The sequence below is a fragment of the Gordionus sp. m RMFG-2023 genome, chromosome 3 (genome assembly GCF_954871325.1).
Source record: "Gordionus sp. m RMFG-2023 chromosome 3, tfGorSpeb1-WG-v2, whole genome shotgun sequence".
Lineage (NCBI taxonomy): Eukaryota > Metazoa > Nematomorpha > Gordioida > Chordodea > Parachordodidae > Gordionus > Gordionus sp. m RMFG-2023.
The window spans coordinates 32,940,788-32,955,991 of NC_088777.1; the positions used below are offsets into that span (position 1 = coordinate 32,940,788).

At 26.6% G+C, this 15,204-nt stretch overlaps 1 protein-coding gene across 1 annotated transcript in view; it reads left to right on the forward strand.

Moving 5' to 3' along the window:
• Positions 1-1,751: 1,751 nt before the first annotated feature.
• The window catches only part of LOC135926907 (uncharacterized), a 64,271-nt gene continuing 50,818 nt past the window's right edge, over positions 1,752-15,204 (forward strand). Inside the window, exons 1-4 of the mRNA XM_065462841.1 lie at positions 1,752-1,846; positions 9,353-9,428; positions 9,559-9,648; positions 10,809-10,870. Coding sequence (XP_065318913.1) covers positions 1,793-1,846; positions 9,353-9,428; positions 9,559-9,648; positions 10,809-10,870 — 282 coding nt within the window. The 5' untranslated portion in view covers positions 1,752-1,792. The remainder of the gene's footprint in view (positions 1,847-9,352; positions 9,429-9,558; positions 9,649-10,808; positions 10,871-15,204) is intronic.

Sequence of the window (15,204 nt, forward strand, 5' to 3'; positions counted from 1 at the left end):
TAAGTACTAATTAGTTTATATTGGAGCAACCCAAATATTCACCATGGATTTCATATTCCAAAATATATACTTAAATCTAGAAAGATTAAAATATAAGTATAATTGATGTTAACTTTTATCGATCCCATTTTTGTCTGGTAAAAAGTTAATCATATTTTTTTTTACCTTACTCTGTATGTTCCAAATAGCCCGAATACATGTCATCTTCACTTTCTAAAATAGAAAAATGAGCTCCATCATCTATTAACTACAATATTTTAATATAAATTAAAATCGAAATCTTATTGCAATTAGGCCCTGGAAAGGATATATCAACAAAGTCCTAACTATCATATATAACCGCCTATAAAAATTTATAAATAACCATAATAAAATATAAACCATATTTGAATAAAATAGACACTAAGAAAAGAAAAGCGTAGTGAAAAATATTTGAAGGTAACAGCTGAGAATAAAAGATACGTCATTTAGATTACCGTGTTTTTCACTATACTTCAACGCGAATTCGCGCTGTGAATGCAGTATTAGTCGACGACATAGGTAACGCCCAACAAATCTGCATTTAACATTTATTTTTGGATATCCAATACTATATGTTTATAATATATATTTTCAAAAATCGTCGATTTTGAGAAGCGTCTGCGACCTAGTCTGTGAAGGTATATTAGAGGTGCAATGCTAACGTTTGATAAAAAGATATTTTGGCAGATAGAGGGTCTGGTAAAAGCTAAAGTTTTTAAACTCATAATTATTTTTTTAAATTTTATTCAATGAAAATTATTTCTTGGATAAAAAAAATCCAAAAACTATCCCGAATTAACCTACCCTAATCTCAACCTAAACCTACACAAAACCTCCCTTTCCATTTATATTTTTTTGTAGAAGTTATTTTTATTGTATATACCATTATAATATTAAAAAAATATATAAATTAATCATTAAAACTTTTATATAAATTTTTATTATTGTTGTAAAATGAAATATTATATAAAATAATTCGTATCCGCGAGGGTTAAAAAAATTTGGGGACATTTTTGTTATTTATAAAATAAAGAGTTATGAAATGAAACACAAATATATTATATGTAATAATGGTATAATATAAATTGAAATTAAGCAAAAAAACAGTTATATATATATTTTAGTATAAGAAAAGAAATAAATAAAATATTAATGTTAAATCTCAGGGGCAAAATTCTAGAATTCTATCACCCAGAATAATCTGTCTAATTTTAAATTTATGACCATCCTACCTTGGTCCTTTAGAGAAAATATTATAATGTCCCTAACTCTTTCTTATTCGTTCTTATTTTTACCATTGAGCCCGAAAATTCAGTTGCTGGGGGCAAAATTTTAGTTTAAATATTTGTTAAAAAATCTGGTAAGCGGCTGCCAAGCCAATGTTAATGTCATTGATTTTTATAGTTTAATAAACAAGTATAAATTTAATATAACAAGTATTAAACCTATAATTTAACTACTATATTATTTACGCTTTGTGATATAAAAATAATAATGTTGGATATTATTATTTTTTTTATTAAAAAATGTTTTGATTTTCAAAAACAAAATAATCAAATATGAAGAAATATTTCTAAAATAATTTATTTTATAAACTTCCTAATTTTATTACATTTTTATTAAAATACCTCAAAAATCGACTTTTGAGAAGAATTTTTATAATTAAAATCACCGACGTAAGGGGAATGAATATATTTTATATAAAGATATTATCAATATATTTATTCCTTTTTTCCAAATCAGAATATATTCTTACAGTATAAATTATCAAATGACATTAAATAAAACCGATAAAATTCATTCCTTGATAGAGGACATTTACAAGGTAAAAAAAAATAGAAATTTATTTTACGAAGGAAGGAAAGAGTGAATGGCTCTACTGAATTTATAAACAAAATTAAATTATTCGATTCATAATTATTGATTATATAGTTGAATACATTTTAAGCCTTTTGGATCTCAAACTCAGGCATGAATTTTTTTAGGTGTATAAAATCCTTGTTTCCCAGCACTCTTTAAAACATCAGTAATATTAATATTATTATATCGATCATTTTGATGTAATTAATGAATAATATATTTATAAAAAAATAGGATAGCTCTTAATTATTTTTTTGATTGGGATGGTGGTAAAATTAAGATTTTGAATTATAATGTCATTTATTTAGTACATAGGTTCGATAGGTAATATTTTAACCAATCTCCTTTAAAACCCCATATTTCAAAATAATTATTTATATAAAATAAAATCTTTTTCCTAGTCATCTAAATTCATAAAGTTAAATTTTAAGAAAAAATCCTTAGTACTCTTTTAGAAATTAGATATTTATAAGGAAGAATATCCAGAATGATTTGAGCCTTAAAAAAATAATATGAGCGTTTAGACTTAGTTTGAGATTGGATTTTTCTTATTATTTAATAAAAAATGATAAGTTACTACATGCATACTTCTAAAAAAAATTTATTTCTGGATTTGTTTTCAGATTTTTATTGAAAATGCAATACCATCAAATTAAAATTGCTTCATACTAATTACAAACATCCACTAGAGGACTTCCATATTCTTTAAAATGTAAACTTATGGTATACAGTATAACCTAGTAGTTATAGCGAAAACTAGGACAGAAAATTTTGTTCCACTTTTATGTTTCTGTCAATCATTAGGTATAAATCCAACTTGTGTTGGCATGGAAATTAGGTTTTTCTAATTGCCTAGCGCGAACGATAGCTTTGAATTTTATTATAATAGTTAAATTTGATAAGGAAAAAATTATCAAAAGTTTACGTAACAAAAAACAATGTAAATGTAGGGAGGCGTGGGTCCCAATAACCAAATATTTAATTATATTTAATAATATGTCCACGAATATCTGATATTTTTAATATAATAGTAATATTATTTTTACCCGGATTTTAAACTTGATTAATAACTAAGTTTTCATTCATCAGATTTATTCTGCTATCATTGATGAGATGCCTTCAATCTATATAGTCTGGTTAAGTGTAATGAAACATCGACTCCAGCCAATCATTCCTATTTCTGTAATGTGTATTTGAATTTTCCCCAGTCTTCGGTGCCATTTTCATTGCCGTATAATAATACTAGTCATGGAAGAGGGGGGGGGTGTATAACGCAAGATTGCCATTGAAATTGCGGGAGGTAGGAGATAATTTTGATTTGATTTCATTTCATTTTCAATATTTTATTATTTTTTAAAAAATTCTCATACTCTCGTCTCTTTATATATAAATGATTATCCTTATCAATTTTTTTCTAACCTTAGTAGTATAATTAGTGAGCTATATAATAGCTCTTATGATTTTTTTCAAAGATTATTTTTCAAATATATACTGGACTATTTTGTTACTCAAACCATTGTTTTAAAATGTGTCAATACAAACCAGTTTCCGATTGAGACAGGATAAGCTAATATATTAGCTTTAATTTATAAAATCAGAATAGGCTTGCTAAATTATTTTAAAAAATAGTAAATTTATGTAAATTATAAAAAGAAAACAGATTAGAATATACTTAAATTACAATTTTTTTATGAAATATTCGATTAATTTATAGGGATGTATGTAAATTCACGATGTTTGTAAAAAATGTACAAAATATTTTAAAAGTTTTAAATATCAAATTAAAATTTTTAATGGGATATTTGAACTAAGTTTTACTTCTCTTAATTTTTTTAAACAATAACCTATAAAAAAAATTTCCTGATTTTGTATTCAAAGTAACAAAACCACAAAACGAGAAAAAAAAGTGGGAAAGGGAAGAAAATAAAAGTAAGGAAAGAAAGTATAAGTAAGTAATATTAATGTATAGTAGATAAAATTAGATATTATTATACGACACAAGGTCTAATCCTGAGTTTTTCTAAAAATAACATTTTAAAACATTATTACCAACAAAAGTATATTATAATCTAAATTATTTTACTTGCTTTATTATTTTTAAATAAATAGTAAACTAGTGTATATGTATACAGATGAGATATTAATTTTTACAAATTTAAACTTTGTAAATGAGTTACCCTATATTTCTTCCTCTTTTTAAAGTAATTTTGAAAAATAAAATAAATTTGAAAATAATATATAGTAGTAAATAATAACTATGTTAATATCTTATTAGCATTTCTTTCTCCCAATTAAAAAAAAACAAGAAAACATAAAAATAAGAAAATTCTTTAAAAAAAAACAAGAAAACATAAAAATAACAAAATTCCTTAAAAAAAACTGAATGATAATTAATATTTTTATTTTATGATCAATAATTGATATTTTATTTATTATTTAATAAAAAAAAACACTGAAGTTCAAAAATATTTTAATTAAATTTTACAACTCGAGAAAGAATATCATAATTACAATTACAATATCCACAATTCAATAAAATTCGATTTTAATTCCTTTCTATTTATTTTCTTACAAATTTTTCTTAATTTTATAATATAAAAATGATACATTATAAAGCCCTGACCTGCAGTCACGGTCAATCGGGGTCGGGTCTATAAATAAAAGATTCAAACCTAGACCGATTTGAAAAAAATATTATAAATCCGGGTCAGGCCAAATTTTTAAAATAAATTTAAATTATAACAATTAGCCAGTTACGAAAATGATGGATCCAGCGTTCACTTAAGAGAAAATTCAGTGGAGGCAACCCCCCCCCTCCCCCATCCTCAAAAACATATACCTACCCCCCTAAAAAATTTCCACTTTTATAATTGTAATCCTTTATATTTTATAAAATAATATTTTACATTATTAATACTCTTACTACAAACTACCAAAAAATTGTCTAAAAATTTTCGCAACGCTCCAATGAATTCCTTCTTAGATGGCTAGCCACCCTTTCACATCACCTATAAAAGCCTATCTCCTTTAAAGAATTTTGAAGCAAACGGCTTCTCTCCCCCCCCCCCCCCCCCCCCACCTCCCCCCCCCCATTACCTGCTCATGTACTGGATGGATTTTTTAACATTCATTTGTTCTCATTTTTTCAGTTTCTCTTTGAAACCATTTATAAAATGAGAATACAGCCAATTTTATTAAGAATGATTAAATTTCGAAAAATTGCCCCTAGTTGAGCCGTAAAATGATTAAAACTTTTTAAATCCAAGTCGGTTACTTTGTAAAAAAATCAATGCTGAATTGGCTTGGGAAATGGATTTTTTTTTAAAATCAGTGTCAGGCCTTAAATGTAAACATCTACAGATCTGAGTTTAAGGATGAGTGGAGTGGGATGTAAATATTTTTAAAAAAATAACTATTAGGTTAGGTATTTGCCAAGTGCGAATCTGCTTACTAGTGTAAACCAATTCGATTGATTTTTCCTAAAACTTTGATAAACAAATTCAGCCCAGCCCTTATATAACTCATAATAAACAAAGAGTGAGTCCAAAGTCAAAAAATTTTTCAAAAAAAAATGATTCTCGCATTTATACATTATGCGTCCAGATTTAGTAAATTTTAATAATAAATTTTTGAAAATTAGATTTTGAATGTGGACGCACATCTAAGAATCAATATTGTTTTTTTCCATAATAACTTCTTACTAGGTAGATATAATTATGTTAAAAATTAATAAATAAAATATGGAATAAAATAAAAAATAACGCAATATGGAACTTTCTTTGTTAAAGTGAAACTCACAAAGGAAGTGTCAATGGGAGCTTTTGTAGAAGGTAGAAATAGTAATTAATCATAAGTTTTAAATTAACAATGAGTTATATTGTAGGATATAGTCTAAACACGTGTCTAGTAAGCCTATTCAAAAACGAATTCGAATCGAATAGTGCATTATTCATATTAACAAATCAAATAATTTACTATTCGTATTCGTACGAATAATAAAATCTATTATTTGTATTCGATTCGAATTATTCGAATAATTGTATATCATACTCAAATATATTGACATTTTTTTTTTTTTTTGATATATACTTTATTAATAAAAATATTTAATACATTGAACGTTAAAAGTAAAACATATATACGTAATTTAAAAAAATATAGATTATTATAATCTGATTATAAAAAATATGTGATCAATAATCTGATGATAAAAAATATGTAATCAAGTTATAAACAAAATTAAAATGTATATTATAGATAGGTAATCCCTAAGTGTGAATGAAACCTATTATATAATTATTAATAAGAGGGGATGTTGTTTTGCCTTTAAATTTTATAATTCTCTTGAAATGATTGCAAGCAGCCTTTTCACCGTCTTTATTGATTTGATATAGATCCAATATAATCGCTCTGTTTATGAGGAAATTTTGTCAACTTCAACATCAAGCAAAACTATTTCATCAGAAGCATTCTCTTCTAACTAGGCTACTAACAATAATTTATTGTAGAGATATATTATATTTTATATACCTTTGGTTTGTGTAATTTTTTAATATAATTTATTATAATATTCAAAAAATAAACTTCTCGTGAGATTCGAAAAATACGGCAAATAAAAATTTAAATATTGTTTTAATTTCCACTTCAGAGATTTTTTAAATCTGTGCTAGTCTTTTTATAAACACATTATCTGTCAGATTGTAAGGTAATCAAATAGAAATGACAGTTAGATTTATTAAAAGCAATTTATTAAATATTCCGAATAATTCGTTTTATTCGAATAATTCGTTTTATTCGAATTGAATAAATCATTATTCGTATTCGGATAAAACAAATTTATCGTATTCGTAATTATTCGATTCGATTCTAATTATTCGAATTTTTTTGTAGGCCTAGTCTAGAGTAACCAGACGTTCTCTTTGAGATGTCCAAAATATGTCCGATATCTATTTTAATTTTACTTTAATTTGTCCTCTTTTTAAAACAAATTTTTTTTACTTGCAGGAAAAGTATCTTTACAATTTACATCACAATAAATTTTGTTTATTTAGATTTCTTTTGTCGTTTATAATTTTTCATTAATTTTTTTTTATGTATCCACATCTTATACTTTTCTGAATTCGTTGACCTTAATTATAAACAACTTATTGTCACTCAAAAATGCGATGCAATTTCCTTATATCATTTCTTAAAATGTACGAAGTCTTAAAATCGTACTTTCTTTCAATTAACAATCCACCAATTATGAGAAATTTTTTGAAATGATTATAAAAACGCATATCTTTGGATTGCCCGCCCATTACTTGATGTATATGATTGATGAAAAAATTAAATCAGCTGAGAAATAAAATTAAATTAGTTATAGAAATGTTAAAACCATTTAAAATCATTAAAATATTTGTTAACTGAAAGAAAAAATGAAATATTTTTCCAATAAAAGTAATCAACATATGAGGCAAATATAATAAAATGGACAAAAAATCATAGTAGATGCATTGAAAGATATTTATATAGACATTGCATTTAATATGTTGATCACAGGTCAGAATATCAAGAAGAATTAGAATATGTTGGATGGAGTAAAAATGCCAAGTAGTCAGACTTAGAAAGTCTATACATTTTTTGAAAGATAAAAATGTTCCTTTAAATGAGTCAAAGTTGTTTGATCAATTTTGCAACCTTAAATTGTTTATTACAACTAAAATGAGGTGCGTTGATTATACAAAACTTCCTCACCGAAAATGGGTCAAATACTTCTATGATATTTCATTACTCGGATATATTGAACTGATAATTATAGAAAGCTTCAATTTTAAAATTTTTTTCATTATTCAATAGACAATAAACAAATGAGAGGAATAGTGGAATTTAAATCTATAAAAGCAATTATATGCACGCAATACCATTTTAAATTGTTTTGTCCAGATTTCTAAAAATTTTATAGGCCAAATAATTACAAAAAATATCTGTAAGTGATAAATTTGGAATAAAAAAATTAACATTTGCAAGATTTAGAATATAATTTGATTTTTATTTATTTAAATGCAATTTATTAAAAGACTGGTTAATAATCAATTAAATTTTTATATTCATTTTAATGCCTTATTTAAAATACATAAAAAAGTATTTCCACTTTTCCATTAAACAGGATTTGGGAACTCTATACGTGTTTTTTTATTAAATTAAGAAAATAATTCAATTTAACAAAGAAAAAGAATATTATTATAGTATTTTTGTTTTCATCAAAATTTGGAGACAGATTGCTCAAATCAGAGACTTACAGGTCAAATTGTTGGTCCCAGCCTAAATTTTGAGAATTATTTTCCTTTCGCAAGCCCAGCTTGGCCAAAATTTAAATTTTTTTATCAGCTCATATAGTTTTAGGCCCAAATAATTATGGTCTTGTATTGTGTGTAAATTGTTTCAACCGGAAATCTGAAATGTGAGATGTAAATTAAAGTAAATTATCCATAAGATAATTTCTCAACTGGTATTAATATCATTTGCTATTTTTAATCTTTAAGCTCGGCTCGGATTTTTGTTTCCGAGGCGGGCTGGCAGGTCTTTGACTCTGCTACTAAAGTCTTTCCAATTTATAATTAATCATTATTATATATCTTGGTTAAAATTTTTCTTATGATTTCTTTCATGAAAAAAACACTGTTTTTTATCTATAAATCTCTAATCAAATGTTTTACTTTATATATAATTATAAGTCACTTTTAATAATATAAATAATTTAAAGGAGATTTTATTTTAACTCATAAAGTTTATATTTATGATAATATTTATCGATTTTATTTTGCAATAAAATAAAAATGATAAAATTCATAAATTAATACTTTAAAAACTAATTTACAACATTCTTCTAAGAGAAAGACGGAGAAATTACTAAAAATTTTGCTAAAATATATTTTAAAAATTATTGTATAATATAGGAAGTCAGCGCGGCTCGAAGACCGAAACCGCGGGCGGATAAAAAGATTTTCAGGCCAAAAAATAATTGCAAACTGGCCGAAAAGCTTTTTAAAGCTTCCTGCGCTGACCGCTAATAAATTTATAGTATAAATCTTTCTGATATCCTGAATCTCCCAATTTTAAATGAATCTGATTTTACTAGAAATGTACTCCAGCCTCTATGCCTACGAATTTCAGGTAATTTTATAGTGTTTGTCGAAATCATCTGAAATTTATAAATGCTGAAACATAGTCCTGGCAAAATCATCGTCTTCGTAGATTATTAAAATTGAGAAATTTTTAGTTATCTCCTGAGGATTAAGGATTAGTCGTTATTCCAGAAAGACTCACTACATCTTTATATAATACTGAATTGTATAAAGTCCATAACAATATAGTTTCGCTTAAATGCATAAAACATTTTTTAGAAAAGGGTACAATAATTGCAAGATGGAATTAGTTTAAAGCAACTATAACTTCTTTGACTACCAATATTTAAATATTTTTATTTCAGAATTTAACGGAACATTTCTTGCCGCAAAACAAGCTTTTGATAAATACAGGGAAAAGTTACATTAGAACTCTAAATGGTAAAAAAAATATATTTTACAATTTATTATACAAAATATAAAATGAGAAAAAAATGGAGAAAAGAATGAGAGGAAAGGGAAGAAGAAATGAATACTTATAAATAATTTGAATTATCAATTTATATAAAAGCTTCAAATAACGCAGCAAAATCCTATTATGAGACGGTGAATAAAATAGGACAAACAGGAGCAGAAAGATGGGGTCTTACAAAGGATATAGGTCAAAATATTTATTTTCAACGTTTTCCTTATAGATAAAAGAGAATTTGTAATAAAGGGAGTGAAAAAAAAGATAATTTTTTTTAAAATCGAACCCTTAAGAGTTTGGTTTAATATTTTTATTTAAAATAAATGTATTGAAAAAAAATTATCATCAATAATTTAATTTTGATGGAAATATAATAGACGAGAATATTACTTAGTACTGTTTCTTCACTGTAAAAAATATTATAGAATTTAAAGATGACTTTATAAAGGCGGTAGAAGTCAATTTATTTATTTTTTATTGAATACCTTTTCCTTCCTCCCTTATCAAACGACTTCTATTATATCAAAGATGCATCAACGATATCAAGGCCTGCTTAACTTGTTACCCATACCCTTTTCTGATATCAAGATAATTTATTATAAAAAATCAAACCAAGATTACAATAAATTAATTTTTTGATTGTTATTAATTTTTATGAACCATTTCTTCAAATATGCCATCTTGCGAAAAAGTATTTATATATAAAAAAAAATGAAATAGACTATATTATAATTGCGAAAAAAAAATTATTCAATAAGAATCAAAAAATTTAATTTATTATAATATTGGGTTATTATTTTTATAAAAAATATTTAAATATTGATTTTAGCTATTAGTACCTTTAACGATGATGTAAAGGTATCCGTGCATCTCCCTTATATTTGTAATTATAGCATTCTAATCTCTTTTAGTGTTTTTTTTATAAGTTCATTAATGTTATGTATTAATGTAATAAGATTATCACAAGATAAGAAATTTATCATAGTTTTTGTAGTTAAATTAGCCCAAAAATTATGAAATATAAGACACCCAAAAAATTAAACTGATGATTTAGGACTGCTATGCAACTCATCCAATTTCAACGAGAGGTATGGAACTCCGCCTTCTAATATCAAATTTATTGTAAAAACTCCTTACCCGATTGATTCACTTATGACATAGATGGGTAGGGGTTGCTTATATTTTAATTCGTGTATTATCAATTTCATTTTAAACAAATCTTAACATTATTTCCTCATGAGGTAATAATTAAAATCATATAATTAACATTATTATTTCCTTTTATCGATGATTAATAATTATATAATACATTTAAATATTTTATATTAATATATATTTTTTTTAAATTACAGGTATAGCTTTGATGGATATGTCCGATATGCATAAGGATCTAAACATTCAATCAAGCATGATGGTATTATTTTCTTACATAAATAGATATAGTGGTGGTTTTTTGCCATGTGAACACTTATACATATTTTTAAATTAGCCAAAGTAGGACAAGGGACATTTCTTATTAATGTGGGCAGAAAATATTTGAAAAATGCCAATATTATAGCCTATATTCTTATTCTGTAAAAAAATTTTTTTTAATTGATACACCATAAAATCCAAAAATCTTATACAGATTAACTCAAGCTCACATCAGGATTCAGGGAATCTAATAGAAATAGGGAATTCAAATAGAAATATGGAATATTTTTAGATTAGTTGACTTAAATGATGAAATTGCACATATACTAAAAATGTTGTAAAGGACATGAAACTGAACTTTGATTATATTTATGGGAACGAAAATGGAAACACAGAACTAGGGTTGTTAAGCTCAAATCGGGTCGATTTTTAAAGCCGACCCGATTAAGATTTTAGCCAAAATAATATTATGTGAGCCTCGATATTTTGCTCATAGATGGCAGAAAGGTTTGGACCTCTATTTGCCAAATCTCGAGGCTTACATAATATTATTTTGGCTAAGATCGCTGAATCGGGCTTTTTAAAAACCTCACAATAACGTTCCAAAAAATATAATGAAATATTAATTTAATTTAATATAGAATTATAAATATAATCTTTATAATGACTATAGATAGATCTTCGTTTTGACTTTTCAACAAATTTTTTTGAATCAAATTTAGAAATAATTTTAAATTTTGTGAATTGAATTGATTTATATTCTAAAGATTAATGAACAACATTTGCTACATCATGGTATATTTTTTCAGTGCTATTATTTTTTCGATTAAATCATATTAGACTTTGATAATTTGTATAATTAACAGTAAAAATGATGGAATATAAAAATTATTTACAAACTGTAACTACTAGTTATTTTTGAAATATTATAACTACTACCTGTAACTAGTTACTTTTCAAAATTAACATTTAACAAGCCTCTATCTTCATAAAGAATACTCAGGTATTAATCTAGGAAAGTTAAAATGTAGGTAGCATAGGCGCAAAGGATTTTGTTAAGAGGGGGAGGGGCACTATTAGGTAAATTTTTTCCCCTATAAATTTTATTGGATCTCTAGCGCTTATGTGGGCCTTTGGCTATATTAGATTTTTATAAAAAATAATTTTGGGTTTTTAAATTAATATGTTTTTTTCTAAAAATTTTAATTTTTTTTTTGCTAATTTCAAATTTTGTTACAAAACTTATCACAAAAGTTAATGATAACTTAAATTGCTTAAAATCACGGGAAGACTTATTAACCTTCTCTCACAAATGTCTTATACGTCCCGCTAACAAATACACCCCATTAAATGAACAAATAAAATCAAACATTGATAATTTTGACACTATTCAAATGATTAACTACAATTATAATGTTAAAAAGCAATCAGATGATATAACACACAAATGAAAAATAATATCAAATAAAATAGATAAAGGTGACATAGGTGGTGCAAATAAACTTATATTCTCAGATAACCATCTTTCTTCTATTAATGAAGAAACATTACAACTATTGAAACAACCCCGAGGCTTTCACAGATAATCTACCTATCTCTCCAATCCACCAGACTGTAATTTTTACCAGTGATGAAATGGTCAATGCTCTCAATTCTTTCAACAAAAATTCAGCAGGTGGTCTTGATGGTTTCAGACCCTCCTATTTTCAATACTTAATTAATTCAAAAAATCCTTCCCATAGTTCTGTCATCAAGGTTTTAACAACTTTTTGCAATAACATAATTAATAATGATATTCCAATACAAACTCACCAAATCCCTTTTGGTGAACGTCTAATTGCTTTATCCAAGCCAGATGGTGGTACCCGTTCTATTGCAGTAGGCTTCTTTTTCAGAAAATTAATAGCCAGAATCATAATTGAACACATCAAACATGATGCTGTCAACATTTTAAACTCTTATCAACTAGGTTTTGGGATCAAGGGCGGCTGCGAAATAGCGGTTCATACCTTAAGAATTTACTTAGAAAACCTGCCACCAGACTCCATAATATGTAAACTAGATTTCAAAAATACCTTCAATAGCCTACATTGTACCTCATTTTTAAAATTCTCCTATGAAACTTTTCCCTGTTACTCTAAATTTATTGAATCCTCATATGGCTTTCAGACGCCTTTGACATATGGATCTTTTCAGATTTTATCCCAAGAGGGCATTCAAAAAGGGGATCCAATAGGACCTCTTCTTTTTTTTTTTGGAATCCATCATCTCATCTACCAAATCAAACAAAATTTTAACCTAGATCTTAATCTATGGTATTTAGACGATGGGACCATCCGTGGCCCTTCAGCTAATGTACTTAGCGCCTTAAAACACCTGGAAATCAATTCCCAAGCTATCGGGTTGGTATTCAACATAAATAAAACAGAATTATGTTTCTTAAACAATAAGGCACAAAAGTTGGAAGGCTACAAAATCATTGCTCCCGATAGTTTAACCCTACTTGGGTCCCCATTAGCTAATGCTACCAAGTCAGAAGATTTCCTTCATAACATTTTTAAAAGCTTTTACGGCAAGGAGCACATTCTATGTCACCTACCAGCACACCAAAGTTTATTTTTAATACGCAAATGCCTTTACATACATAAATTTTTGCACATTTTCCGATCATCAAAAAAAAACGAATTCACATCTATAATTCAGGAAATTTAAAATATTTCTAGAAAAAATTTTAAACATAAATTTAAACTGATTCAATTGGTCACTTGCTCAGCTACCTTCTAAACTAGGCGGTTTTTTTGCCACTCAATCTTTTATCCTTATCATCATTCGTATCACCTAGATTATCTAACAATTCTATGATTTCTGGCTTCATATTTCCTACCGATCGTTTATTAGACGACGCTATTTACAAATGGAAGGAAAACACACCTATTAACACCTTATTGCCATCAATCATCACACACAAAAATTTTTTCACATCTCGAAATACCAAACAGATATATCATCAATCCACCTTTAGATTGCATTCAACTCCTTCAATTATCTAACAGACTTGGTGGTCATGAATGGTTAGAATCACTCCCTAGTCGTAACCTTGGTAATCTCTTATCAGATGAACAATTGAGAGTAACCATTGGTTTACGTCTAGGTTGTGAAATCGCACAGCCTCGTGCTTGCATCAAATGCAAATCTCAAATCACCGGTCGATTAAAAGGGTAGGCATGGCCTAAATTGTATATTTAGTCAAGGGCGACATCAACGCCACTCAGCAGTGAACCATATAGTAAATAAAAGCCTAACATCTGCCCACATTCCGAGCAATCTTGAACCATCAAACATATCTCAAGTAGATGGCTTAAGACCTGATGGTATGACAACCATACCTTGGGCCCTCGGAAAATCACTTATATGGGATTACACATTGGCCTCATCATTCCCTTCAAACATAAATTTTAATTTAATAACACAGGCAGAAATTAAAAAGACAAACAAATACAAAAATTTTAAAATCTTCATACTCACTCCAGTAGTGACTTCTACGAAAGCGCATCTTTCGCCTTCAAAATTTATGTTTTTAAAAAATCTGGGTAATAAAATACGACTTTTCACAAATGAACCCAGAGAATTTCTTTTTATTCGACAAAAAATTCAAATATAAATTTTTAGACACAATTATGGTTCCTTTTTGGGGACTCATTATAGAATTTTATTTTTATATAATTATAAATTTATAAATTATATTTTTTTAACTAGGTTTTATGTAAAAAGAAATTTAATAAAATCATTAGTATCATCAAAAAAAATAATTTGAATTATAGTCGTTATTTTAAAAAGTGAATAACTTTTACTAATTTTTCCTTCAAATTCTTCCTTATAATGATATATTGTATATTCTTTAGGGAGAGGGAGGTGGGAGGGGCGTGTAGAGGAGACATTTTTATTAGCTAAAATTATATTTACGAGAACAGACAAATTTGCGATGGAAAATAAATCCCCCTCCCCACCCCCCTCCCCCATTGGTTACGGGCCTGATAGGTAGCTACATCAGATAATGGCATAATAATATTTATTTATAAAAATTATTAACAATTTTGTAAAAAGAGCACTTAATAAAACCGATTAATATGGGTAGGTACTAGTAAGACCAACTGCATTATACTATTTAACAAAATGGCCTAAAACCTTGTAAGAGCTTAGCATTTAAGTGGCTCAATTTGGACAGATAGTAAGGCCATAGGAGGAGATTATAATTTTTATCCACAAAGCTAATTAAAAACTTTGTTAAATTGAGCGTTTAAATTCTGCAAAAATCTTGGAAGATATTTTTCAAAC